This window comes from Lethenteron reissneri, chromosome 37, assembly GCF_015708825.2.
Source record: "Lethenteron reissneri isolate LAM-NWPU_2019-01 chromosome 37, ASM1570882v1, whole genome shotgun sequence".
Classification (NCBI taxonomy): Eukaryota; Metazoa; Chordata; class Hyperoartia; order Petromyzontiformes; family Petromyzontidae; genus Lethenteron; species Lethenteron reissneri.
The window spans coordinates 10,903,381-10,930,717 of NC_083815.1; the positions used below are offsets into that span (position 1 = coordinate 10,903,381).

Consider the following 27,337-nt stretch of genomic DNA (forward strand, 5'->3'; position numbering starts at 1 on the left):
CCCAGAGGCATAGGGAGCGGGAAAAGTGAACTAGTGAGAGAATCTGCCCGCATCTTGCGTTCCCAGCGGGGCTGGATTCTGAATAGCTTGGGGTGGTGGTGGACGGTTGGAGACAAACAGGGCCCAGATTTGTTGGTAGTCTGAGATGTATTGTCATTTATCATTCTTATTACTACACTTGATGAACCAGGAGAGCTCTCACTGAGTCTCAAGCCTCTTTTTCAGGAGGGTCCTGCTCAGTTTTTCGCAGCAGGGACGGGGGAGGGGGGGGGGCGATGTGGCTGCTGTGTGTGATCCCAATTGAAGAGTTTGCGGGTAACTTTTTCACCACGTTCGGCCCAATACCAGTGACTTTGCCCGTTATCTTTAGCGGTGAGGGGAATCGTCGAGCCGAGAGGAGACCCACCCAGGACAGGAGGAGAATGTGGAGTTCGCCACACAGTCGGCAATCAAAACCAGGCCCTTCTTGCTCCCTTCTGCTGTAGCGCCGCAAAGAGCGCGCCCGCCCGATGCGTCACGATGGGTGTTTCCTGGAAGTTGCAGGTGTATAGAATTGGGTTTTTTTGTTTTTCTGGCAGTGGAATTTTTGTGCAATTCATTGGGCCACACCGCAGTGGAATTTTGTAGAAATATCTGATTGGGTTATCGAGAAATATCCGATGGTCTCGTAAACGTTCGTGATTATACGTAAGGCAGCTTCGCCAGGTGGCTTAGTGGCGGGGCGAGCAGCTCGAAATCGCAAGGAGGTCAATTCCTGGTTGGGGAGCTGACTCGGGTCATCATCCTATGGGGTCGATAAAATAGGTACCACTTTCTCTAACTTGTGTAGTCTCTCGAGTGCACGTCTTCCTCTTCTTGTCTCTCGGTGCATTTGTAAGCATGGTACCTCGCCTTGCTTCATTGTCGACCTTTTCTTGCCACCGTGCCTGGCTGTGACCTTGATGATTGCCCTCCTCGTGGCTAGACTTTTACGCGTTTATTTCACTCGTGTTTATCTTGAGCCCCACGTTGCAACCCTCCTTATTAAGTTCTTCAACCGTTTCCAGTATTTTTTATTTCCAATCGTTGTTATGATGACCGTGTAATCGGCTAATCCGATACGTCTCATATTTTCTCCTCGGCTATTTGCGCCGTAATTTCTCCAACACGATTTTTTTTAGGTCTTCTAACGTAGCCGTGAATCGCTCTGGAGAGAGCATGTCTCCTTGCCTCGCTCCCCTTGCAGTAAGGTTTTATATTTGTATTTGTATTCCTCTTAGTGTGGTTGTGTAATTTTTGTAAAAAAATTACGATTTCGAAATATGTTTTGTTCAGGCCTTGATTTGTGAAGGCTTTGCATTTGCATGACTGCGTGCATCTTCCACCAAGTCTAATATTCAACTTTTTCTCTTACAAACAACATTCCAGAAGATGAATCCCTGCAGTCACGAAAGCTTTAAATCGAAATTTAACATTCCAGGAGTCATATCCTTCCACCTTTTCCCTTCGGACGACCATTTGAGAAATGGCCAAAACAAACAACTTTGCTGCTCTCATGCTTCCTCTGTTTGCTGTGACATCCGTCAGTCATGTGGGCATTGTGCGTAAATTTAGCTACGTCTCTTAATTCAGATAAAGCCTACCACAAGTCCACGTGACTTGTGTGTGGCCACCCCCACTGAATCCCTCCCCTCTCCCCGCCCCCCGTGAGAACAGACGCCACTCCGTGCAGCAGCGTGAGTCCCTTATGCAGCCCCTTCCACCGTATTCTCATCTCTCCTGACCCTTTCGCTCCCATATTGCCATTTATTTCCCATCCCTTCCCTCCTGTCTCCAATTCTTTCCCTTCTCTCTTCTCTTTTTCATTTCTTTCCCCACACAGTATATCCCTCATTCTGACTGCCCTTTCCGTCGTGTGCCACAGGGTCTGTTTGTTGCTCGTGAAAATGCATTCGTTTCAACACAATAAGCAATCTTCAACATAGAAACACCTCAGAAGCAGCCTAGAGAAGATGGTGACTCAAGGCTCCGTATCAGGAAAGCGAAGCCGAGACCGAGCTGATGCTACTGGCTGCTGCTGACTGCTGCTGACTGCTGGCTGCAGGTGATTGCTACTGCTGACTGCTGCTGCTGACTGCTGCTACTGGCTGCTGCTGACTGCTGCTGCTACTAGCTGCTGCTGCTGGCAGCTGCTGACTGCTGACTGCTGCTGACTGCTGCTGCTGACTGTCACTGCTGCTGCTGCTGACTGCTGACTGCTGCTGTCTACTGCTGACTGCTGACTGCTGCTGCTACTGGCTTCTGCTGCTGACTGCTGCTGCTGCTACTGGCTGCTGCATCTACTGGCTGCTGCTACTGGCTGCTACTGGCTGCTGCTGACTGCTGCTGGCTGCTGCCGACTGCTCGCTTCTACTGGCTGCTGCTGCTGTTGTTGGCTGCTGGCCGCTGCTGCTGACTGCTGCTGCTGCTGCTGATTGCTGCTGACTCTGCTGGCTGCTACTGGCTGCTGCTACTGGCTGCTGCTACTGGCTGCTGCTGCTGCTACTGGTTGCTGCTGCTGCTGCAGCTGCTGACTGCTCGCTTCTACTGGCTGCTGCTCCTGCTGCTTGTGCAGGGCCCAGCATGGAACGACCCCTCACAGGAAGTGCCCAGGATGGAGCTCTGCGTTGTGGGAGAGTCCCATCTCTCAAGGGCAGCCCTCGAGGGATCGAATGAGGCCAGAAACAGAAATTCGATCTCTTTCTATCGATATTCCTGCAACGGCTACCTTACCCACCGACGAGCACGGCACTCTATTCAGCTTTGACGTCATCTCTGTTGCTAAGGAATCATTCATTATATATTTAAACGTGAGTATAAACAGGGAACTCTTTATCCCCACTCCCATTATCGCCATGCAGAAGAACTTCATTAAATTGTTTATTCTCTGAGAGTTTCATCAGCATTTTAGTATTTTCAACCGCAGTACAGTACTTGACTTCCACCCCTATCCACTCTGGCGTACCATTAATACCCTCGTGTCGTTGACGATATTGACACAATCCCTTTCAGTGGGGTTTTCTTTTTTAAACAAAAACTGCTCGTGTTCCACCTCTCTTTTGGCGAGCAGGCGACTCCGACCAAACCGTTTGGTCCGCCCCGTGACTTTAGTGGACAAGCGACGCGTCCCGCAGCGAGACACGCGTTAACGCAACGCCGAACGGGGGGACGGGGGCCACACATTTACGGGAAAAACAACAGGACGCTGAAAATTCAAGACGAGTAAAAAAAATAACGTGTTATTCCGTCGCGGGATTCTCATCGACGACGTTTCACAATGGGATCGGCGCCTGTGATTCGAAGCAGAAATCTCGGCGGCGCTGGCTCGCTCGCTCGTCCCGACTCGAGAATGGTGTGAGCCTCTCGCGGCCACACAGCCACCACACATTGCCCGCTATGCGTGGACATGAATGAATGAATGGCCGTACTTGTGCCGTTTGGTAATTGAACTCCGCAGGAATGCCGTTCGTTGGGCTAATTTGTGCACACTTTAAAATGCCTCTTCAGTAACCCCCCCACCCAACCCCGAGCAGCGGTTAAGCGCATCGCGCTACGCATCCCGCAAACCTGAGTTCGATTCCCGGCCATGGCTAACAGTGTTGGCCATTGCCGGGTGGCGAGATGTTGACTATCTCGCCTGGTATACAGGAGGTTGTGGGTTCGATCTCGACCCTGTGACGCCTGCTGTATATTCGGAGTTTGGGTGTCCACCTGTGGTCGTGTGCATTTTTCTCCGGGTCCTCCGGTTTTCCCCTCCACATTTAGAATCAGCGTGCGCTTAGAGTCTTTGGCTGCTGTCAATTTCCACGCGAAAAGCCACTTCGTTGAGCTATAATTTGTGGCCAGGTCGCTTCTGAAAAAAGAGCTATATCGCTCAGTGAACGTTACCTGGTAAAATAAATAAAAAATTAGTTTTAGTGGCGGTCCCGGACCCTGACACCTACGCGAAACCCACACTGACTGGCGTAGTGAAGTATGGTTAAACAACCCCCATGACAGACATGGAGCATGGAGGCTCTCATCCAGCAGTGGCTTGGACTTCATACCCAAAGCAGAATATAGCTCAGTCGGTGGGACGGTAGGACAACTCACCCATAAGACCTAAGTTCGATATACAGAGGGAGGGTACAGAAACTCCGCGGACAGAAGTCCCGAACTTTGTGCCCCTGGGTTTAGAGGGGATTGGGGGGCGGTGATTGGACTCACTGCCCCACCCATGGGGGGAACTGTGAGCGGGGCACTCGTTGTGTTTGTACGTGGGGAGGAAGGGGAAGATAAGGGAGGAAGAACTTAAGAGGTTAGAGGGAGCGGGGAGTGTGTGAAGGGAGATTGTGAGTATAATAAAAGAAGTGCCTCCAGGAATTACTCCGAGTTGAACCGCTACACAAGTACACTGTTTTTTTATGTAGGCACACATCTTCCACTGCAATGGGTGACAGCGGGAGTGAATATCTGTGGAGAGCGGTGCTGTCGCGATTAGTGCTACGCTGCGCTACGAACCCGGCCATCCGAGTTCGATTCCCGCTCACGGCCAACACCGGTGACGATTATCTGAAGCGGTCCTGGACCTCCCTTAGGTCGACTCAGCCTCAAATGAGTACCTGGTGCGGTGTGTTAACATCGCCACTGGGGAGACGGGGTACCACATTGCGGCAACAACACAGCACACAACGTGCGACACACGCCTCCGTACATGTGAACCCCTTCTCAGTGCCCCACCTTGTTACAGACCAATTCAGACCACATTGGTCACCCCGTGCCCCTTACAAATCCCAAGGTTCATCCTAAAAAGTCCCATCACGAGAGAGAACCACAAACACATAAAATGTTTTGCCCGTATTGAAACGGCTGTACGCCGTATGGACCTGTAAACTCAATTTCCCTGCACAAGAATACGGGGTAAATCATATGGGTCCACAGATATGTGCCTCACTAACACAAAAAAGACAAAGATCCCCCGTGTAGCCTTAACAGCCTGTAGGGGCAAGTGCTGTTAGCGAGCACCTATGAAGGCCGACACGGCAGGAGGTGACTCTTCTGCCGTATCGGCCGCTGGGCTCTTGCTATAGGACCCCCTCCCGCCTCGGCCCCTGTGACCATCGGCAGTACTAGTGACGACGAATTGGCACGTTCTGTTTACGTGACAACCCTTACTAGTTGGTTGTGTCGGCTGGTGGCGGGTTTTAACGACATATTTATATATTTATGCGATCTAACCCAAAAACCTCTTATGGATCGTTATCATCGTCGTCATCATCGTCATCATTATCATCGTCATCATCGTCATCGTCGTCATCATTATCATCGTCATCGTTGTTATTATCATCGTCGTCATCATTATCATCGTCATCATTGTCATTATCATCGTCGTCATCATTATCATCATCGTCATTGTCATTATCATCGTCGTCATCATTATCATCATCATCGTTGTCATTATCATCGTCGTCATCATTATCATCATCGTCATTGTCATTATCATCGTCGTCATCATTATCATCGTCATCGTTGTCATTATCATCATCGCCCCGCCACTGCGGCTGCTGCTGCTGCCTCACAGCAGCATTGAACCTGCTACGACTTTGACGGAGACACTTGACGGCCCCCACCTCTCTCTCTCTCTCGCTCGGCTTTTGGGCACCACTCAGCTCGTCTCGGCGCTGCAGAGAACACGGTCGTTTATGTCCGTGTTCTCTGATCCGGTCCTGGGCCTCCCCTAGGTCGACTCAGCCTCGAATGAGTACCTGGTGTGTAAACATCGCCGCGAGGGAGAGACAAAGGCGGCCGGGCGTGGTGGTAGCACCAAACCCCTCTTGCGCCGTGCTGGCCTTCATAGACGCTGCTCGCTAACAGCACTTGCCCCTCCAGTCTATTAAAGCTATACTGGGGATCTTTGTTTTTGTGGCAGTACAGCAAGCAGGTTCCTTACTTATCTGGAGTTTGAGTGTCTCCAACCATTGTAATTTTGCTCTAAATGTAAAAGATACATAGAGTAAAAAAAGGAATTGGCTAAATATTCGAGGCACAGGAATCTGAAAAAAAATGTCTTGCATCTCAAAGAGATTGTCCTGGCAAAATAAAGAAACTCGGAGTCACAATATGAGTCTTCGTGCTCAAACGAGTAACCCCATTGACAGCGCTGAGCCAACGGTGGAAAATCTCCCGTCACCTAATCAGCAATAAACGCGTGGTTAGTGTCCACTATTGCGTGTCCGTCGTTCACGGTCGCGTGCGTAATTCTCTCCGGCAAGTGTTCGGGGTGGTGCCGCATGTTGTGAGGGCGCCGATGTTCGACGTTGAGCTCCGCGCGCGCTGGGAGCTTCCTCGTCGAACTTGACGTCGTGCCAAGAGAAACACTCGCCGCAGCCCCGGAAAGCGGGGCGGAGAACCGCGCGGGGTTTGTCCGTCAGTGCGTTTGTCCGTCCGTGCGTTTGTCCGTCCGTGCGATTGTCCGTCCGTGCGTTTGTCGGACCATATGATTGTCCAACCGTGTGTTTGTCCGTCCGTCCGTCCGTTCAGATCTGGTTGAAAAACACGGAGCTATGTGCTCAAGTCCCGAGCACTTGAAACATTTCTAACCCAAACTTATCTAAAAATAACACATGCAAAAAAACCGACAGGTCTTTTGCTTTTAAAGGTCAAAGTGGTACGAAAGTGGCTGCTGCTGCTGTTGTTGTCGTTTTGCCTACAGTGAAATAACGCTGTTCATGAGCCTGACAAAGCAATCGCGGTGTAAAGCTGCTCGCACGAGTGGCCACGTTGTATAGAATCTCAGTGTGGCCACGTGGTTAGATGGACATAACTCCCCGCTCCCCACGGGGGCACGAATGCCTCGTTCACTCGCCACTGGGCCACGTCTACACCCAAGTTGTCTCCCTGCGTAAACGAGCAGCGTGGAATGTTAGCCCGGTCTGTCCCGGCTGGCAACACGGGGAAAATATTTCCACACCCAGTATACATATCTCAGAATCAGAATATTTATTTATATTGGAGAAATACGATGAGCTATGAAGCTCTTTTTTTACAGGATGTCCAGTAGGGGCGGGGGTCAGAACTTACATCTGATGATGTGGCTACCAGTCCCGTGCCAACTCCAGCATGCCGGCGAGCGGTGAGAAGGGAAGGCTCGCAAACAAACAAACGGGTGCAGTATTTCGATTTAAAGCTTTCGTGACTGCAGGGATTCATCTTCTTGGTTGTTTCGGTAAAGTCACGTGAGGACGGCTGCTGGCGTTGTGGCCGAAACGTCGTGAGAATTATTTTATTATGTTTTATTTTTTATTACTTCCCTTCTACGTGACTTTACCGAAAGAACCAAGAAGGGTGCAGTACTCTTTGGTTCTTTCGGTAAAGTCACGTAGTTAGAAATATTTCTAACGATGGATTCTTGCAGTCACGAAAGCTTCAAAACGGGTGCAGCGTGCGTCTCTGCCGGCCCTGGGCCAGCGGTGGGAATTCCGCATCTCCTGCGCAGCCTCTCCACACGACCACCTTTCCTTCCTCTGCAGCGACGTGCATTTCACGAACCCTGCGGGACATTGTGTGCCGAGTCCGCCCCTGACCAGGGCTTGCACTCTTTTGTTGTCCGCAGTGCGTCAGTGGATCTCAACCCAATTCTTTGGCCACTGTACCACCCCCCCCCCCCTTGTTGAATTGTGTTTCCAACGAATGTGTACCTCCCCTTTGCCAGAGCCAATACGGTTCTGAGAAATAAATGTTTGCATTAGTTTAACCATTTGATCTTTATGGCGGTACCCCGGGGTACCAAATAATACAAAATGGCCGAGGCAATTAAATATGTTATTTCTGGGACACTATTTTTTTACAGGGGTGTACTTAACTCCGCGACTGGGGTACCAATCAATCCGACATCAGTGCCACACTCCGCGATGTTGAAACGCGGCGAGGACGATTGCGCTGAAACCCTGTACGCTCGCGGTACGCACCGAAGTGGTGCATCGTGCACAGCTCGTCGAGATGAGTCGATTGCCAGCATCGCCGACCATCAACAGACTAAAAATTACTGCATCACGGACATTATGCGAGAGCCGGGGTACTATGGTAACGCGGGGTACCGCCATAAGGTTAAATTGTCCATTTTGTGAGTTACCCTAACTGGCTAGTAACTGCAAGCGAACTAAAACAACTTCATTTTGTGAGTTATCCCCTGGGACACTGCAACGTGTACCCCTGTTGAGAAGCACTGCAGTATCTGGTCCTGTGCAGCTGGAGTGGTGGCGCAGTGGTTAGCGCGAATGCACGATGAATCCGGCGAACCAAGTTCGAATCCCGGCTGTCACTAAAATCAGTTGGCAAGAGGTGATATCTGGACTGTTTCCTGGGCAGCCCTGTCATTGACCAGCGTGGTGAAGTATAGTCAAACAAACCCCGACAGTCTATTGACAAAGGGCTGCACATTATATTGCGATGACACGTCTCTCTGAATGCTACACACATTATTTCTTAAAAAGCGTACTGTACTACGCTTACAATAAATATTGAGCTCACCTAGTTTGATCTCAAAACGACAACGCAGGTTTCTCAAATCCCCTGTCCCCCCCCAGCAGTAGACAATGGGCACAGCCCCCAGTCGGGTAAGCCGACGTTTCTCCTCGATCGCGATGTTTCTCAAACTCGTTTGGCCCGCGGACCACTCAGCTGATGCAAACATTTCCATGGACCAGCAACCCAGCCAGCCAGCCCACCGCTGGCGACCACACGGATTCACTTCTCTCTCTCTAAATGGCAGTTATACAAATTATTAACATTACAGGAACATAAAAGTTTTTATTACACAGCTACAATGTTTATTTGTGTCGGAGGGGGGGGGGCATTTAGGTGTCATGATTCGTCTGGTCTAATCAATTAACTAATTAAAATTATTTTGGATTAAATATCTCCAGTACAATGTTAATGTTCGAAAACAATTGGTACAATAAACCGTGTCATTTCTTCCGGATCAACCGGGGTTTGCATCACATTCCCGCGGCCCACCACCTGGAGGACCGTCGCGGACCACTCACCGCTGGTCCCAGGGACCACAACGCTCTGAGAACCACTGGGCTAGAGGGGCTCTCCAGAGGGGCTCTCCAAAGGGGGCCTCTTCTGCCACCAGTGCTGTGGGCAGGACATCGCAGGGCCGCACCGTGACCCGTCCTGTCGGCCGATAGATCTCGAGCGTCAGTTGCTGTGGCATCTTCATCACCAATCTTGTTCATCGTCCTCATCGCCATCGATGCCCTCTCGCCCGCCCGCAGGTGTTGTCCTACAACCTGTGCACGGTGCTCAACGTGAGCCACGACCCCGTGGCGCTGGAGGCTCACTTCCGCGATGACGACTCGGGCCCTGTGTCCAGCCAGGGCTACATGCCCTACCTCAACACCTACATCCTCGACAAGGTGACACCTCGTCACACGCACACCATACCTCAACGCCTACACCCTCGACGAGGTGACAGCCTCATCACGAGGTGTCACAAGGTGACAACCTTGTCAAGTCTCCCATGCTGCCCGGCGGCCACGCTGGTACCTTGGGTCTCGATTATGTTCGCACCCTCCTCCATCCTCCACCGCTCAGCTACCGCTCCCTGCTCCCGCACTGCCGCCGCGTTCCCTGAGAGGCGTCTCTCTCCTGCGCAGGGGCCGCTAAGTGCAGCTGCATCCGCGTGGGTTTCTGTCGTCGTCGTCACCATCAGCCTCGATAAATCAGTTGCTCGATCAAGGCCTCCCTAAGCCCTTGCTGCATTGCTCTATTGATTTAAATGAGATTCATACACAAGAGATGTTAACTACCTCGCCTGGTATGCAGGAGGTCTATATGGAGTTTGCGTGCTCTCCCCGTGGTCGTGTGGATTTTTCTCAGGGTCCTCCAGTTTTTCCCTCGACACTTAGAAACATGCGTTTCGAGTATTTGGCTTCTATAGATTTCCACATGATAAGCCACTTCACTGGGCTATAATTTGTGGCCAGGTCACTTCAGAAAAATAGCTATATAGCTCAATGGGCCTTACATGGCAAAATAATAAAATTGTTTAAAAAGTTAAAACCGTGTCGATAAATGCATCAGATCGTGCGTGTGAGAATTGGCATAGAGTGCCATGCATACGTTACGGTTAGGCTCCTGTGTTGAAACGTTAATCGACACACAACACAAAACTGTTACGATGCCGCAGATGAGACGGTGTGATACGACTACAGTGAGGGAAAAAAGTATTTGATCCCCTGCTGATTTTGTACGTTTGCCCACTGACAAAGAAATAATCAGTCTATAATTTTAATGGTAGGTTTATTTGAACCGTAAGAGACAGAATAACAACAACAAAATCCAGAGAAACGCATGTCAAAAATTTTATAAATTGATTTGCATTTTAATGAGGGAAATAAGAACGATCCTCGAGTCAAATCGTGACCACCAACGTAGAGATATAATGCTTCGACTGCATACTCTTGCTCACCAGTTGCGTTGCGTGAGAGCACAGTCGCTGTGAGCAATGCAGCCTCCAACCGCCAAGATGAGAGCAGGCCTTTCAAGAGTATTGAATCCTCTCAATGCCTCAGCGCGGTTACTGATGAAGAGATCAAAACGTTATCATCATGAAGATGTTGCCCAACCCAGGGGTCAGCAAGCCGCGTCCAGCTCTTCAAGAACCGCTTCGTGGCGCCATTTAATTAAACACCATCACCGTATCTCATATTCACCCCACAGTGCACTGCGGCTCCTGAGAGTTTTTGCTTTTACCAAATTCGAAAAAATGGCTCTTCTCGTTCTTTTGGTTGCCCACCCCTGGTCTAACCTGTTGGAAGTCAGCTGATATTGTTCTACGTATAGAATCGTCCTTGCCACAGGAATGTGGAATTTGTTCATGTGCTTATTATACCCATAACCGCCTCGGGTGTATAAACACTGGCCAACACATTCTGAGCGGGACCCTCCTGAAGATGTCAATAAATCAATTTAACTTTATTTCAGTTGATTTCTTTTCCCAATGGAATCGTCACAGAGCACTTCGCGTGCAAACATAACATTGCGTCATTAAATGATGGCATACACAAAAATCGTCAAAACTATACACGGTTCAAATTATATCAAAGAGAGCCTCTCATCGTGCCTTTCAGGGACGCATCCACCGACATAAACCGGTGTATCTGTGTACTGTAAATTCATAGCGGTTGTAGACATCGTAGCCAACACCACAGCAGTCCCGCACAATGGACGTGATGCATGGCGGGGTGGGTGAGCAGCAGTCCGTTTCCCAATTCAGCAGGGAGACGTTTTCACGAAGACTGGAATTAGCCGACGGTAAAAACGCTTGATTGAATTTTCCACGTCGGTGCGGTACACATATATATATCTTGCGTGACGCAATCAAGTTGACAAGCCAGAAGATCGTGTAAAATGTAACCACGGTAAGTGGTTTCAATGAAAGCGATTGTGGTGCAACCCGTTCAGTGCAGTGAGCTGCCGGTCATTAAACTTCGGGCCCGCAACGTGGCAAGAGAAATGTAACCGTTCCTTGGCAAAACTTCATCTTTGATAAAAAAAAAAAATATTCCCAGTGCCTGCTCAACATGAAGATAATAACATTTGTTCTGTCAGAGCCCCCTCGGTGGTTTTCGAAGTCACAGCACTGTTCGCGTGTCAAGAGTGACCAGGACAAAATAACTCAAAGTCACCCATTGGTTGGCATGAGAAAAAAAAACCTCAAACACGTTCATCAGTAACACTTTGTGCATGTAGCATTACAAGGAATAAAATATAATAGGCGACGTTTTGGGCAATCACCCTCCTTCTTGGCAGTTGGAGTTGTCACGCAGGTACTCAAAGCGCAGAAGTCCGCTGATGAAGCGGCAGCCTCGCTCGACCCCTGCGCTCGCCACCTGACGAAGCTCGCGGCAGTTTCGAGCCATGAAGCTGCGACGTGGCCATGGCCCAAGAAACCTGAACGAACCGATAATCAAGCAAACTCTCGGCTCACTTTTAGCGTTCGAATGGGCGCAGCCTCATCCTGCCTCGTATCCCCAGTGGCAGCAGTTGCGAGGGGCCAGTCGAGCAGAAGCTCGCCAAGCGCTTGCGCGGCCAGAGCAGCAGCAGCAACAAAACTGCTTCTCTCGTGCAGCACGTCCGTTCCCTTCTGCTTGGCATTGCCCCCTGTGCCAGTTGGCAATCGCTCAGGGCTCTCCGAAAGAGCTTATCCCGTCCATGCTCACAAAGACTCCTCTGTTTTCCGTTCACCCTCTCAGCGCCGCGGCGAGCGGCCCTGCGAGACTGACGGCGCGCACGCTAAACGTGGCGGATCGCAGACCGCGTCGGGGAGGAGCGCGCTCCGCCCGCCGTCAGAGGGCGAACAAAGCAGGCGGCGCGGGGGGTAACGATTCCGTGGCGCGGCGTTGAGCTGGCACCCCTGGGAGCCTGGGGTTCGAATCCACCGGTGGTAACTTTGTTCATGCAGTCGGTGTTTTTTCTTAAAATAAAAAAAAAAAATAATGACGACAAGTGGACGAGAATCGTCGCACGTGACGACGATCGGCACCGCTTCCCTACCGCAGACGCTCACGCGACCGACTGGGACGCGTCTGCCTCGAGACGCAGACTCAGCTACGTTTGCGACGTTGTTATGAGGCTGCTGTGCTCGTAAAGGTAGCCACAGATGGCCTGATCCGATGGTATAGGCTGGCTGGTGGGCGGGGGGGATTGCATCTCCTCTCACACCAACGGTGAATAGCTGAGAGTTGGCTACGCACGGCGCCGCAGCAAAGTCGACTACGCTCGGAGAACGATTTCAATGAAAGCCACCGACTGAGACTGTGGCTGGAATGCCACAGGTTGTCGTTGACTCCGACGGTAAAGGTGCGGCATCCCTGCAACTGCTCGCTCGCGCCACTGCTGGCGGAAGGGCCTGCATTAGAGGGAGCTCTGGGGAGGACGCCTGGAGGGTGTTTTGCCCAACTTCTGTCACGCCGGGCCAGAGACGCCTCGGGAGACTTGAGGCCGTGACTAAAATGGAAAATGCTGAATAAATTAACGCGGCCGGCCACCAGCGTCCCTGAGTTGGTGGTCTCAGCTCGGTCGCCATTGACTGCACAAGAACAAGTCACCGGAATAGAGACATTTGTTTGTCACTCAGCGTGGCGCACTCCGGTTTTCAAGGATTAGCTTTCATTGTTCGTCACGTGTGCGTGCACTCTTTGAGAAGCAGATTTAGCGCGAGTGAAAAGTATTTTCATTTATTTCAAAAGTAGCTGTCGCATCAAGTTCAAGTTTGTTTTATTTAACTAGTTGAGGACTCAAGCTTGAGACCATGATAGAGTCTCATTTGGGTGCCAAGGTGGCGACACGTTCACCACCTCGCCTGCTACGCAGGAGGTCGTGGGTTTGATCCCGACCCTGGCGTCTGCTGTATATTTGGAGTTTGCATGTCTCTCTCCCCGTGGTCGTGTGTATTTTTTCTCAGGGTCCTCAAGTTTTTCCCTCTACATTTGGAAACATTTGCTTCGTGTATTAGACTGATATAAATTTCCACGTGGTAAGCCACTTTGTTGAGCTATCATTTGTGGCCAGGTCGCTTCTGAAAAAGAGCCATAGAGCTCAGTGGGCCTTACCTGGTAAAATCATTTGCAAGAGTGACCTGCGGTGCATTAGTCTGCTGGTAGGGGCTGATGATTAGCTCTGTGTAATCCCAATTGAGTAATTTGCGGTCTAATTTTTTTCATTTGGACCCTTACACCGAGACACGCGGTGGCCTGCCCTTGCAAATTACCTCAGGGGGATCTTTAACGTCCCCTGTGAAGTAGACTGCGCAGACTATTGTTTTGGTAATTCAACCCCTAAAGTAATAATCGGAGTGACCGCTTGCTTCGAACCGCGAACCTCCGAAACAAGCGGCGAAGACACTACAGCTGGGCGACGTTACCGCCCCGGTATCATGTTTGAGCGCCATTCCGTTACCCTTTCCCGTTCCGATGACGTTCGTGTACGTCATCAGAACGGAACCTGACTAAAACAATTTTATCAGTACCGAGGCTCCCACAAGGCCATGCAGGAGGGCGTGTGGCACAGTTTGGCGCCAGCTATCGTAGAGTGCGGTGAGTACAAAGTCTTTAAAAACAGCGGCGTTACGCCTTTTAAATAAAATTCATGCTGAGCCACTTACGCATTCTGAGATTGAGCGGTGAACAGGACAACACCCACCCTGCGACTTGCAGACGTCTCGGAATGGGAAAGGGTTAACCACCGTGTTCCACGTTACGCTGCTCGCAGGGAGAGTTCCGAACGGAAGGGTCTTCATCTCATGCCATGCCACCTTGAGCCGATTCGAATAACATTGTGAGGGAGAGGTAACAACATTATTGCATGCCGGATTCCTGTACAAAAAATAATATTACCAATGGCAAGGTACCAACAACGTCCGGTCACTGTCGGCCATCTTGCAATCGGATTACAGTTACCTAGCGCCGGTGTGTCACCTAGCTTGTCGTGTTTCATGGCATCTACGATTGCGTTGCCTTCCCTTGAAAGAAAAAAAAACATTCCAAAAAGAACAAAAAGTGGGGGGGTGGGGGGGTGGGGGGAGTTAAACTAATTGTTTTGTGATGCTCCATTGGCAGAGGTGTCGGAGCACAATTGATTTGCGTGCCACGAAGAACGGCCACTCCCTGAAATGTCGCTTATTATACTTTTAGATTTGAAGCTTGCGTGACTGCAGGAATCACGATCGAAACGTCGTGATATATTATTATTATTTTATTTAAAAAATTTTACCTACGTGACTTTACCGAAAGAACCAACAAGTATTATACTTTTCTTTTAAGGCCGCGCCGGTGTTTTTGAGGAACGTGTTGAGCTATTATCTTTGTTCGTGAACAAAGGGGCAGGTGATCGTGTCAGCGGCTTGGGGTGACGCAAGGACAGAAGCATCAACAGGGAATGCGCGCAGCTCACGACACAACACCAACGATGATCGCAGCGCCAACGATGATCGCAGCGCCAACGATGATCGCAGCGCTGACGTTTTCGATGGTAGCGTCGAATAGTTTCCCCATTCAAACAAAATCTTCAGGACCCCGGCCAGAGCAGGAAGCGCTTTCTCTTCGACATCTGAGCTTCTGCTGAAACTGAGGATGCTGGATTGTGGTCTCCAGCGCAACGCTGCAGCCATGTCAACGTGGTCAGATTGTAAACAACAACAACAACGTCGTCAGATTGTGTTCAACAACAACAATAACATCGTCAGATTGTGTTCTCCAACAACAACAACGTGGTCAGATTGTGAACAACAATAACAACAACGTCGTCAGATTGTGTTCAACAACAACAACAACAATAACGCCGTCAGATTGTGTTCAACAACAACAACAACGTCGTCAGATTGTGTTCAACAACACCAACAATAACGCCGTCAGGTTGTGTTCAACAACAACAACAACAACGCCGTCACATTGTGTTCACACAAACAATATGTTAATGTGAAGCAAATAATGAACATACGTAATCAAGGAATATCAGCGTCCTGCTTGGATTACATCACAAGTGGGATTACATTGATTGTACGTTGATTGTAATCGGGCCGACCCTCCCTTTGTCACACTCACGCTGCCCTGTAGCCAATCTCTTCAAGAGAGAAACGTCGTCAAGAGATTCTCTTGACGACGTTTGCCTTGGAGCTGTGGGGTCACTACTACGCACTCTCACACCGATCGTTTGAGCACGTGACACAGATCCAGCGCCGTCGAGATCCTGGGTTACAGATCCCTTCATGGACTTGCTCCACCGTATCTCGCCACACTTGTTTCTTTCTACGTCGCCTTCTCGCCCTTTGCCGTCTCGCTCTGTACCTCCTCCTCCTTGTGCTCAATCCACGCTCTCGCTCTCGCTCTCTCTTCTCGCCCCTCACTGGAACAAACTTCCCCTCCACGTTAAGCAGTCACCTTCGCTCACTCGTTTTCACTCCTCACTGAAAACTCACTTATTTTCCCCGAGCACACCCCTTACTCCTCCTCTCATAACCACCACTATCACTGATCCCTCTTCATATTCTCATCACATGGCTATCACTCACCACTCATTCAATCCATTCATCATCATTTAGTACCATCAATTCACTTTCACCGAATCCACACATCACAGATTCGCCCACTGCCTCCTCTCATGTATTTCATTTGCCTCATCTCCACCATTGGATAAGGCGCTCCATGTATTCCTTTAAGACACGATAAGAGTTGATTTGAAGCTTTCGTGACTGCAGGCATCCATACTCTTTGGTTCTTTTGGTAAAGTAACGGAGGTATAAAATAAAATAAATCACGACGTTTCACCTGTTGACGGACGCTTGTGTTGCGCCCGAAACGTCGTGATTAATTTTATTTTATACCTACGTGACTTTACCGAAAGAACCAAAGAGTACGATAAGAGTTCACAGCGGGGTCAGACAGAGCCCTCGTGGTACGACCGCGCTTGATGACAACGTTATCCCCCGTTCGGCCACGTCCGCGCTAAAAGCGTGTGCCGCGTGCGGTCTGCGCACAGCCGCACAAAAGATTCATCCCTCCCACGGCACAGAGTCCGGCGATTTGACAGCTGGTGGTGACAGCACTCTTCAGCAACTGAAAGTCCTGGGATGTGGAGCTATGCGGGACAACCACTTTTGAGAGTGACCTTCTCTGCAACATAGTGCCGTTCACCACATGGCAGTCAAATCAATCTTTTTTTAATTATCAGAATTTGTACTTTGCAACAAATTAAAAGGAGAAAAGTACTTTCAACGCGAACCGGTTGTCTCGGTGCGGCCATTGGTGACTCGGCTGAGACCCTTCAGCTCGCTGCACTTGAGAAGACCCTGTTCAATCACGGGTGGCGGAAACTCGGGAGTCGAACCCAGGACTCTGGGCAGCAGCCGTGGTTCAGCGCTCGGAGCCTCTGAGCTGCCACCGCCGTCGCAGCGTTTCACAAAAGCCACTCGTGGCTGCATTGTTGACATTGCAAGTTGCGGACGGCGCCGCTTTCGCAAGGCCTCACATGGTTACTTAAAAGTCAGAGAGACTCTCCCCCGGGTGGCACTCATCACCACTGGCTGCCTTAAGCCAGTGGTGGAAATCGCTGCATTCCCAACGCCAGAAACTCGTCTATCTCAAGAACAGCCGAGGTCGACGTCCCACCGCCGAATGGGGCGCATTTAAAATGAGGCCGAATGCCCAAATAATATTCCTGGCCGGGTGGCGCTGTGCCAAAGGGCTCTGGACAGACTCACGGTGGCGAGATGTCAACTAGCTCGCCTGGTATGCAGGAGGTCATGGATTCGATCCCGACCCTGATGCCTGTATATCCGGGTCCTCCGCTTTTTCCTTCCACATTTAGAATCGACACGCATTCAGAGTATTTGGCTGCTATAAATTTCCACGTATAAGCCACTTCGTTGAGTTATCGTTTGTGATGGCCAGATCCCTTCCCAAATAGAGTTACATGCCTCAGTGGGCCTTACCTGGTAAAAAAAAAAAATTGTTTAGTTTAGCAGTGGATCGCCTCATTCTCCCGACGCTGCGGCCCACCCACGGATGGCGTGGGCAACCGCACGTCACGCTCTGCATCGTCACTGCCAAGCGAGTGGGGTGTTGCGGATAACTCGGTGATGACTCTCGAGGCGGGAGGGAGTTGGGGACGCGCCGGACTGAGCCGCGTGTGGTTGTGGTGCGCAGGTGCAGAAGGGCGGCTATGACAAGTGCCAGTTCGACGAGGTGTGCTGGATGATCGCGGCAAAGAAGAACTTCTTGCGCAACCGTGCCGACGCCGCCATCATCAGCCACAACGACGCCTTCAAGCTCTGGAGGATCTTCAACTTCCTGTCGGAGGATACGTATCCACTCATCATGGTGCCCGAGGAGGTGAGCACAAGCTCGCGTGTTACGCCCCGCGCAGTCGACCGCTGATGCTGCCGCAAGGGAGGAAGCCGTCGCTTCCTTCCCCGTGCCAAGTCTCGCAACTGTTGTTCAGGCAGCTCCTGTCTTTCCCGGTCTCCTCTCTTGTGATACTCCACCGTCTGGGCTTCAGGTCTTCCGCTTGGTGGCTGAACTCTGGGTGCCACCTCGGTGTCTGTCTCAGGTGTGCGTGCCCTCCTCTGGCACGCACACGCGTCCCACCCATCACAGCCGTCCAATTCCTGTTAACGTCCGCAACAATGCTTTGTCGCGACATCATATGCCTTGTGCGTCGTCCAAAGCCGCAAGCATTCCCCGCGTGCACCGGTTCAAAAGGGCCAGAGGCTTCTTTCGAAATTATTTTTAAAGTCCCTTGCTCTTTAAACTAAATAAATAAAAACGTCACACGTGAAATGCTAAATGTCAGCGAGACCCACAGGCCATCGTGGAGGAGAACCGGTTTTTGTTCCTACGTGCAAAATAACTGAATTATTTAAAGTGTCTGGCTGAATTAAGTGCCCAAACACACCGCAAGGGCCGCCGCCCTGCCGGCTGTGAGACGTCACGGCTGTGTTTTTGTCTCCGTGATTTTTCGTCACATTTTCAGACAGCTGCGGCCCGGTGATATGGCCGGGCCGAGCCGGGCCGTGCCACCTGTTGCGGGGAAGTTCGCGGACTAAGCCCGGCGGCCGCCCTGGTCAATAGCGCGTGGCTGCGTTAATCACAGAAACGTTTGCCGCCCCACTCCATGGTGGCAGTTAATGATCCAGTGACGTCACTCGCGGAAGGCTCGGCCGTTGTGTGGTGGCGGCAGTGGCGGCGTGGTCAAAATTTGCCAAATTTGAATAAAATTGTCCGGGAATTGGGGTGACTCGCGGCAACAAGCTAGGCCCACAGTGCAGGGTTATCATGAAGGAAGGCACTATGTTTCAAAGGTGGATATACGTACATACGTATGTTGAACTTGTACGTACGGTGCGAAAGAGGTTCAACATACATACATATATTCATCGGTGGAACAGCTCCTTCCTCGTGATATTCTTGCACTGAGGGCCTTACCTGGCAAAATAAATAATTGTATTTGTTTTTTAAAAAATCGCATGAGAGTACCAAATGTAGTGGTCAATCCACGATATCTGCTTCGGTTCGTGTCGCCGTGGTTCGCTTCGGCCATGAGCTGGCCGAACTAACGTTAGGCTCCGCCTGAACACTCCATATCCCACTTTGTTTGCAACACTAATCTTGTACTCCTTCCGAAATGAAATAATAAAACCTCACCTAATTTTTTGTTAACATTGCTTGACGGACAGAAGCATGTGCATTCGGCCGGTCGGCACGTGTCGTAATATATCAATTCATCAAGTAACATAGGTGCTTACTCACATGATGCATGAGATAATTAGTGCGTGCAAGAAGCAACTGTCTAGGATTTATATTCGTCGTACGCACATGTAACATTAAGGCAAATTGTGCAAACCTGTAAAAATGGGACAGAACAATTGGGAAACGATGCAAAATGGGAGAATAAAAGACGAGGCTGGGGTGCGGTAAGACGTGCAGAGTAACCATAGACTCACCCTGGATCTGCAGCCCCGAACATGAGGCTGTTTTATGCTGTGAAACGACACGTTCCCGACTTTCGATTGGAATGTCAAAATAGAACGTCGATTCTACAATCGTGTTTACCGAGTCACATCCTCTCACGGTAGAAAGAGATCGGAGAGATGTTTTTTTTATTTCACCAGGTAAAGGCCCACCGAGCTATCATGTAGCTCTTTTTCAGAAGCGACCAGGCCACAAATCGAAGTTCAGAAAAGCGGCCTTATCGTGTGTAAATTTATAGCAGTAGCCAAATACTCCAAACGCACGTCGATTCTAAATGTGCAGGGAAAAAGCGGAGGACCTGGAGAAAAATCCACGCGACCGCGGGGAGAGAGACCCCCACATATAGAGCAGCAGTGGTGGGACTTACACCAGGAGTGGAGTGAGTGAGCAATTGCGGGAGCCACCACTGCACACAAACAAGCGCTCACGCCGCAGCTCATTAACGTCACTGCTTCTACCTTCTCCCCACCGTCCCCGTACCATTTGTGCCAACATCCCCCCCCCGACCCCTTGACCCCATGCCCCTCCCCGCCCGCACCGCCCCTGGCGTGCTGCCCCACCGCCCTTACCTCCCCACCGCATCCTCCGCGCCCGGTGGTGGGCCCACCGCTCCCCCGGCAGGTGGAGTTCCTGCTGCGCAAGCTCGTGGCGGCGATGGGGGGCGACTGGCAGTCGGCCGAGACTCCGGAGCTGCGCATGCTGCTGGGCGGCAGCAAGCGCAGCAGCTCGGCGGAGGAGCGGGGAGGAGGCGGCGTCTCCGTGTGGGAGCTGCTCTCCTTCCTGGACGCCCAGCCGCTCACGCCCGGCCTCGAGCCGCGCGCCGTCTCCTTCGCCATCGACGACGTCCACGAGGAGTTCCTCCTCGACGTCATGAAGAAGGTGCCGACACCCGTGCCGCGCGAGTTCTCCGCGCGGGTCGCAACGGATGGGGCGGACATCTCTGAAATAGTGGACATCTGTGGAATAGAGCTTGGTAGCTCATCGGATTCTTCCAGTATAAAGATCCTGATTGTGGATGGGACGATGGATGGGTTTCTCGCTTGTCGGGTTGACTGGGTTTTTCGTTTTTGTTACGAGTGGTTGGGTAGTCGGATGGGTGGGGTGATATATGCACGGATGTATGGATGGACGAGTGACTATATGTTGAGCTTCTTTCGCACCGTACGTAGCCAACCGTGCTAATCGGAGGTGTGGGGGAAGGACCACAAACGAAACACAAAAAACTGTTCTAAAGAAGTGATGATTTAAAAGCGCATAGCTCCAGTGGCTTCCTAATATCGGAAGGAAGAGCATTCCAGGTGGCCGCAGAAGCGCATCTGAAAACGCGCAATGCGTTAACCATCTTTGATCGATGGCCGGCCAAAAGCTGCTGCAGGGATTTATGAATGGTTGGATGGCTGGATGGATCTAAGTTTGTTTGTCTGTGTTTGCATGTAGAATGGCTGGCTCGCTGGCTTGTTGGCTAGATCGTTGGAACTTCGTTTTTTTCAATGACCGTGTGGTTCTTTATTTGGATGTCTGACTGACCTGAGTGACAGGTTGGATGTTTGAATGGTTTGGTGGATGTTGGTGTGATTGTTTGGGCGGTTGTGTGGTTAAATGAGTAGTTGTCTGTTAGAATGGCTGGTGGGCTATCTGACGCGCTGACTGCCCTGCCTGGCTGATTGGTTTCACAGTGGGCTTGTCGGCCTGATTAACTGAATGATTGACCGGCTGTATGGCTGCCTGATTGCTGTGACACCGTCATCATCGTCATCATCATCATCATCATCGTCAGCATCGCCAGTCCTGTGAATCACCCACCAACCCACCTGAACGAGGAGGAATGCGTTCAAACTAATTATCCGATTGTGCTCACGACAGGGCAGCCTCAGCAAAAAGGGCCACCGGCGTAAGAATTGGACGGAGCGATGGTTCGTGCTGCGGCCGGGCACCATGTCATACTACATGAGCGAGCACCAAAAGGAGAAGAAGGGAGACATCGTGCTGGAGAGGCCCTGCTCTGTATCGGTGAGTCACACAGATACACCGACTGTGCTCCCCAGTGTGCCATTTCGCTGCGTTTCAGCCGCCCGGCGCTCCGTTCGCTGTTGTGAACCACGCTTCTCCGCCCTCCGTTGTTGCTGGGGGGCGACTGCCTGCAACTGTCCAGTTGCATCCTTCACGAGCCTCCTGCACAAAGGCCGATCTTGACACCAATGTTACCGATCATCGCACAGGCGGGTAGATGCATGCATAGACGCACACACAAATACACGCAAGCACAGATCCCAAACATAGACAAATATCCGCCACCATAGCCTTAACAGACTATTGGGGCAAGTGCTGCTAGCGAGTACCGATGAAGGCCGGCGTGGCACACGAGGGGGTGGTAAGCCAGCACCACGTCCGGCCACCTTTGTCTCCCTAGTGGCGAAGTTTATACAACACACCAGTCGACCTAGGGGAAGCCCAAGACCGGTTCAGATATTCGTCACTGGTGTTGGTCATGAGTGGGAGTCGAACTCGGGTCACCTGGTGGACACACACGGTTACACACTGACATGTGCGCACACACACATGCTCCCACACACAACAAGAGCTGCCATTCGCCACTAAGTGCCGGGCTAGGTGCACTTGTGGTCACGTGGAGTGTCAAAGGCTCCCTAGAAGGTCATTGAACAGACCTAGGAACCATGGATTCATTGACTGAGATGACTGGCAGATTCACAACCCGTGCCCGCTATTGTGCCAACTTGCTGTGTTTTATCCGCCCGGCACTCCATTCATTGTTGTGAGCGTCACTCCTTCGCCCTGCATTGTTGTAGGAGGGCGACTGTCTCCAACTGCCCAGCTACCGTCTTTCATGAACTTCCTGCACAGAGGCCGATGTTGACACCGCTGGTAACAGTCACTGGTCGTTGGGTTCATAATCCAGTGCGCTAACTACTACACCACCACTCTCACACGTACACTCCATGTACCATTTGTTCGCGCAGTGCCTGTTTATGGATAAATTTGACCTTGTCACAGGAATGCAGAACTACCACGGGCGGATCGAGGCCGCCACGCGAAAATACGAGCCTCGGCCGAGCGAATCGGTCGCCCATGCATTGTTTTTGTGCCGTCCCTTGGCAGTCGATCGTAGACAAAGACGGCAGGAAGTGCTTGTTCATGATCAAGGGCTTGGAGAAGAGCTTCGAGATCAGCGCGTCCGACCCTCGGCAGAAGCAGGAGTGGATCACGGGTACGGAGCCCCTCGCCGCGCGCGTGCATCCACACCCTCCGCGTACCCTCCGACGTATTCCATGCCCCCCCCCCCTCGCCCCCCGTGTATTACCGCCCTACGGGTAGCGAATAAAATCGCGTTGGGCGTTAACTCGTCCGAGCTGCTGGAAGCCAGCCCTGGGGTCGCCGCGCGAGACAGACGGACGAAGCGGCGGCGTCTGAAGGCCGCCGACGAACTCCGTGGAGTTTTTTGGTTAAACAAATGTTAACATCACAAACCTTACGAATTAGCTGCGTCGAGTGGTGGTGGGTTACCGACGCATTCGCATTTATGCGATCTAACCCAAAAAAACGTTATTGTAAATGATATTGGTCACGAAAGCCGACTGCTACGTGTTGAATTGACAAATTGGGTTCCGCCGCCGAGGTCGTTGATCACAGCCCCCCGTGGGTGGCTAGCGGTGGCTAGGAGATGTTAACCACCTCGCCTGGTATACGGGTGGTCTTAGGTTCGATCACAACCATGACGACGCTATATAGCTCACTGAACCTTTACCTAATAAAATAAGAAATAGTACATGTCCAGTTTGAGCTTCCAGGAGTGGGACTTTAACGACGACCCCACACGGTGCAGCGGCTGCAGCCACCCGAGCCACACGTTGTGCCACGTCGCTAACAACTTGGATCGTTCCATGCCCTCTCTCTGGCGGAGCGGACGGCATTGAGTTACGCTACTACCGTAGCCGTCATCGCACGGCTCACAAACGTACACCCGGACATGTGATTTACACCATTTTGCCATGCGCTAAAAGAAGATTGTCATTTAATGGAACCTCCCCGGCCTTAGTTAATAGTGATTTAGCACATTTGGTATTTGCGCTGTTCTTGTCGCCAGGGATGTCAGGAAGGCACTGCTGTGTTTCACAGACAGATACGATGTTGCCAATAGGAAGCGATTTTGGCACTACTCGTTTCGAATGACGCCAGAGGATCCTTCACGGTGCGCATTCGTGATGGTTGTACAGCACCTTGCAGTTACGGCCAGGGCAGCCTGCTGGATTTGAGCAGTAAAACCCTCCGCTGGGCCACGCCACGTGGCCTGATCAGTGCCTTGGCATCGACAGGCGCCCGCTGGCTTGTGTTGTTGCTCTGGAGACCGGGAGATCGATGATCGATGTTCGGCCACGGCGACCGAACATATTTTCCCACGCGCTTAACCTTCAACAATGCACATTCAACCCCGATGAAGCTTGGAGAGCCGAATGGAGTTCAAAGGAACTCGCAAACAAACACCTTGTCGTGAAAAACCCAACGCGGAATATCCCTGGGTTTGATCTTCCATGAAGCTCATGGCCCACCCTAAACCGCTTCGGCACAAATCATGTCAGATGCGGATACCCCAGCGGGCAACTGTGGTCATCCAGAACAGACCATAGTGTAATGCGAGCAAGGATTGAGGGGGGGCGGAGTCTGGGTCACGTGGGTGGAGTTAGGGTCACGTGGGAGAGAGGGTTTAGGGGGAGAACCGGAAGGGGAAAGGGGAGTTGAGACGGAGTGAAACGGGAGGAGGCCACGCTGGGCAGGACGAAGAGAGTGGCGCGGTCGCCACGCGGTGGGAGACGTCGACACCGTCAGCCATCGGTGTCAGACGCAGAGAGCGAGCGGCTGTGGGAGGCTAGCTGTGTACGGGGCAGCAGTGAAGCTGGAGAGCGGAGCAGCGGTGTGACTGCAAGGTGGAGCAGCAGGGAGACTGCCTAACGGAGCAGCAAGGAGACTGCATATCGGAGCAGCAGGGAGACTGCATATCAGAGCAGCCGAGTGGCTGTGGAGAGATCATCGGGAGGGACGCGGGCCTGAGCGAGGACGCCGTGGTAACAAGATTCTACGAACCCAATAAAGGACAACGGAGATCGACATCTGAGAGAGAGTCCTTTATTACAATAGTACAACGTATAACGACGCAATGCCCTGATCCATAAATACGAAGGAGACATCACGGCGATGATACAACTCCGCTACTGCTCCAGACGCAGCTGTCTGGCTTGACCACCTGAATGTGAAACATGTAGTCGTTGCTGTGCATCTACATCAGCCACACGAAAGAAGGAGGAGGGGGAGGAGGGAGAGGCCCGTTGGCCCACACAGGACTTGTGCACTTCCCCTACGCCGCTGTTCAGCTGCACAACCCTGTATATATTTATAAATATATATTCGTGCCCACCAACGTCCGCATTCTGCGTTTATTCCTGGATGCACTGCGGCCGTGCGGGACAAATTTGCGGTTGGAATTGTGAGCGAGTCGATCCCAGGTTACGTGCTCGAGTCGTCCTGCTGACGCTGGCTCGTTTGTTCGGGTTCGGCTTAGGCCTGGTACCTGGTCTGTTACGATTAGAGCTCGTATGTGGTTGGCTAGTTTAATAGAGTGAGTGCTAGGGCTCTAGTTGGTTACTTTAATAGAGTGCTAGGACTAGTCTCTGGCTGGTTAGTGTGCCCTGGCTCTCACGTGACCCCCACCTTATCGCGCAGTCTCAATGGGGGTACACCACAGTTGACCCATCGGCGGGTCACGCCAATGGGTCAACGCCCTCGTGAGCTCCGTCTTGCGATGAGAGGGAGACCCCCTCGCTTGGCGCCAGCGGGTGGCGCGCGGAACCAAATCGCGGGCGGCTGCTGCTGCTGCCGCACCCTCTTTACCTCTCCCTCGCCCCCGTCTCACCCCCCCCCAACGCGCCACCTTCCCCGGGCCCGCAGCCCTGCAGGCGTCCATCCGCCTGCGCGACGAGGGCAAGTGCTCGCCGCACGCCGAGCTGCGCCAGCGGCGGCGCGAGGAGCGGGGGCGGCGGCGCGAGGAGCAGGCGGAGCTGGCGCGGCGCATGACGGAGCTGCAGGCGGCGCGCGACACCCAGAACCGGGAGCTGCAGCAGCTGGCGCAGGCGAGGGCGGCGGTGGCAGCGTCGAGCTGCGGAGCGGCGCGGTGTTGGGCACGCGCACGGCGAGGGCTCCCCTTTGTCCGGCATTCTGGATAACGGGGAGCTCTCGCTGCACGGGAGAAAAGCCCGTCTCGCGATCGATAGCCAAGCAGGACTCAAGATTCCCTGGGTTTAACGTAGCTACCCGAGCTGACAGGAGCTGCCCCGTAGGCTTCATTCGTTGGCCCCCGCTCTTGGGGGGGGGGGGGTGTTCTGCTCGTAAATCGATTGTGCTGGCGAGCCAGGAGTGCAAATCCTCCTTGACGCCCACGGTCCACTGAAACATCACGGACGCCACGGTGCTGGGTTACAGGCCACGTGCGTAGTCACCGCCACCGAGCAAACGCGAGGTCACGGCGTCGTGGCCCGCAGCACGTGCTGACCGGCTCCTGACCCGGCTCCTGACCCTACCACCTCACCCAGGCCTCTGACTCGAGCCTCGACTCTCTGACTCGCCACAACCCCACGCCTCACCCCGACCATCGCTCTCACAGTACCCATCACGTCACTCCGAACCCCCGAAAGTCCTCATGACAACACTTACCCCTACCCTCACACTTAACACGAATGTTTAGCTCACATTTTTTTTTATTATGACGCTTTACTCTCTCACTACCTCTAACAATAATACCTCCTGTAGCTATAACCCTAATATTTAACTCGAACTCGACTTCTGGCCAAAACCCTGTGTGGTTCTCTCTGCACACACGAGACTTCTATTCCTGACCAAAGATCCCCCGTATCACCTTCACAGACTGTAGTGACAAGTGTTGTTAACGAGTAGCACCTATGAAGTGCGGCACGGCACATGAGGGTGTGGGTGGCCAGCACCATGCCCGGCCACCTTTGTCTCCCTAGTGGCGATGTTTATACACCGCACCAGGTACTCATTTGAGGCTGAATCGACCTAGGGAAGGCTCTGGACCAGTTCAGATAATCGTCACTGGTGTTGAGCGTGAGCAGCATGAGAACCAGAGTCGTCGGGTTCGTAAACACTGTGCACTTACCACTACGCTTCCCATATATTCCTGACCGCTCACCCTGCCACCAACGGCCCTCGTCACAACACGACTTCTGTTCCTGACCGCTGGCCCTGCCGTCACCCAGGCCCATCGCGAGGCGGAGGCGCGAGCCGTCCTGGAGGAGCAGCTACGTCTGCAGAGCCAAGTGGAGCTGCAGAAGCGCTATGAGTTCGAGCTGCTCAAGGAGAAGCAGGTGCGTGCGTGCATGCGCGTGTGTGTGTGCGTGTGTGTGTGCTCAGAGGTTTGTAGAGCCGTGAGGTGCTGCAAGGATGGGTGGTGGTCGCGGATTACTGAGGAGATGGAGTCTGCCTCAGTGGCCCGCAATCACAAATCGCTCTTTAATTCCATAAAAAAGTAACCTGCAGTGCCACACCTATGACCATCATTCGGGAAAAGAACAGTGATCCAATCTCCGACCCCCAGGAGCAGGTTTGCAGATTTGTTGAGCATTTCTGTGAGGTCCTGGGGGAGGGGAAATCCCTCACCCAGGAAAACAACATGGGACAAAGTGGGTATGACCCTGCCGAGGCTGCGGTGCCTCAAATATTGGAGGAAGAATTCACCCCCTGTGAGTGGCTGGCTCACGTGCCATCTGTTGAGGAAGTACTGA

The 27,337-nt window shown here is 52.1% G+C and overlaps 1 protein-coding gene across 1 annotated transcript in view; it reads left to right on the plus strand.

Annotated features, from left to right (window-relative positions):
- LOC133351334 (switch-associated protein 70-like) overlaps nt 1-27,337 on the plus strand; it is a 73,646-nt gene that overhangs the window by 25,367 nt on the left and 20,942 nt on the right. The window contains exons 2-8 of the mRNA XM_061566445.1: nt 9,276-9,416; nt 17,706-17,891; nt 20,151-20,408; nt 21,393-21,539; nt 22,647-22,755; nt 25,488-25,669; nt 26,813-26,920. Of these exons, the coding sequence (XP_061422429.1) occupies nt 9,276-9,416; nt 17,706-17,891; nt 20,151-20,408; nt 21,393-21,539; nt 22,647-22,755; nt 25,488-25,669; nt 26,813-26,920 (1,131 nt within the window). The remainder of the gene's footprint in view (nt 1-9,275; nt 9,417-17,705; nt 17,892-20,150; nt 20,409-21,392; nt 21,540-22,646; nt 22,756-25,487; nt 25,670-26,812; nt 26,921-27,337) is intronic.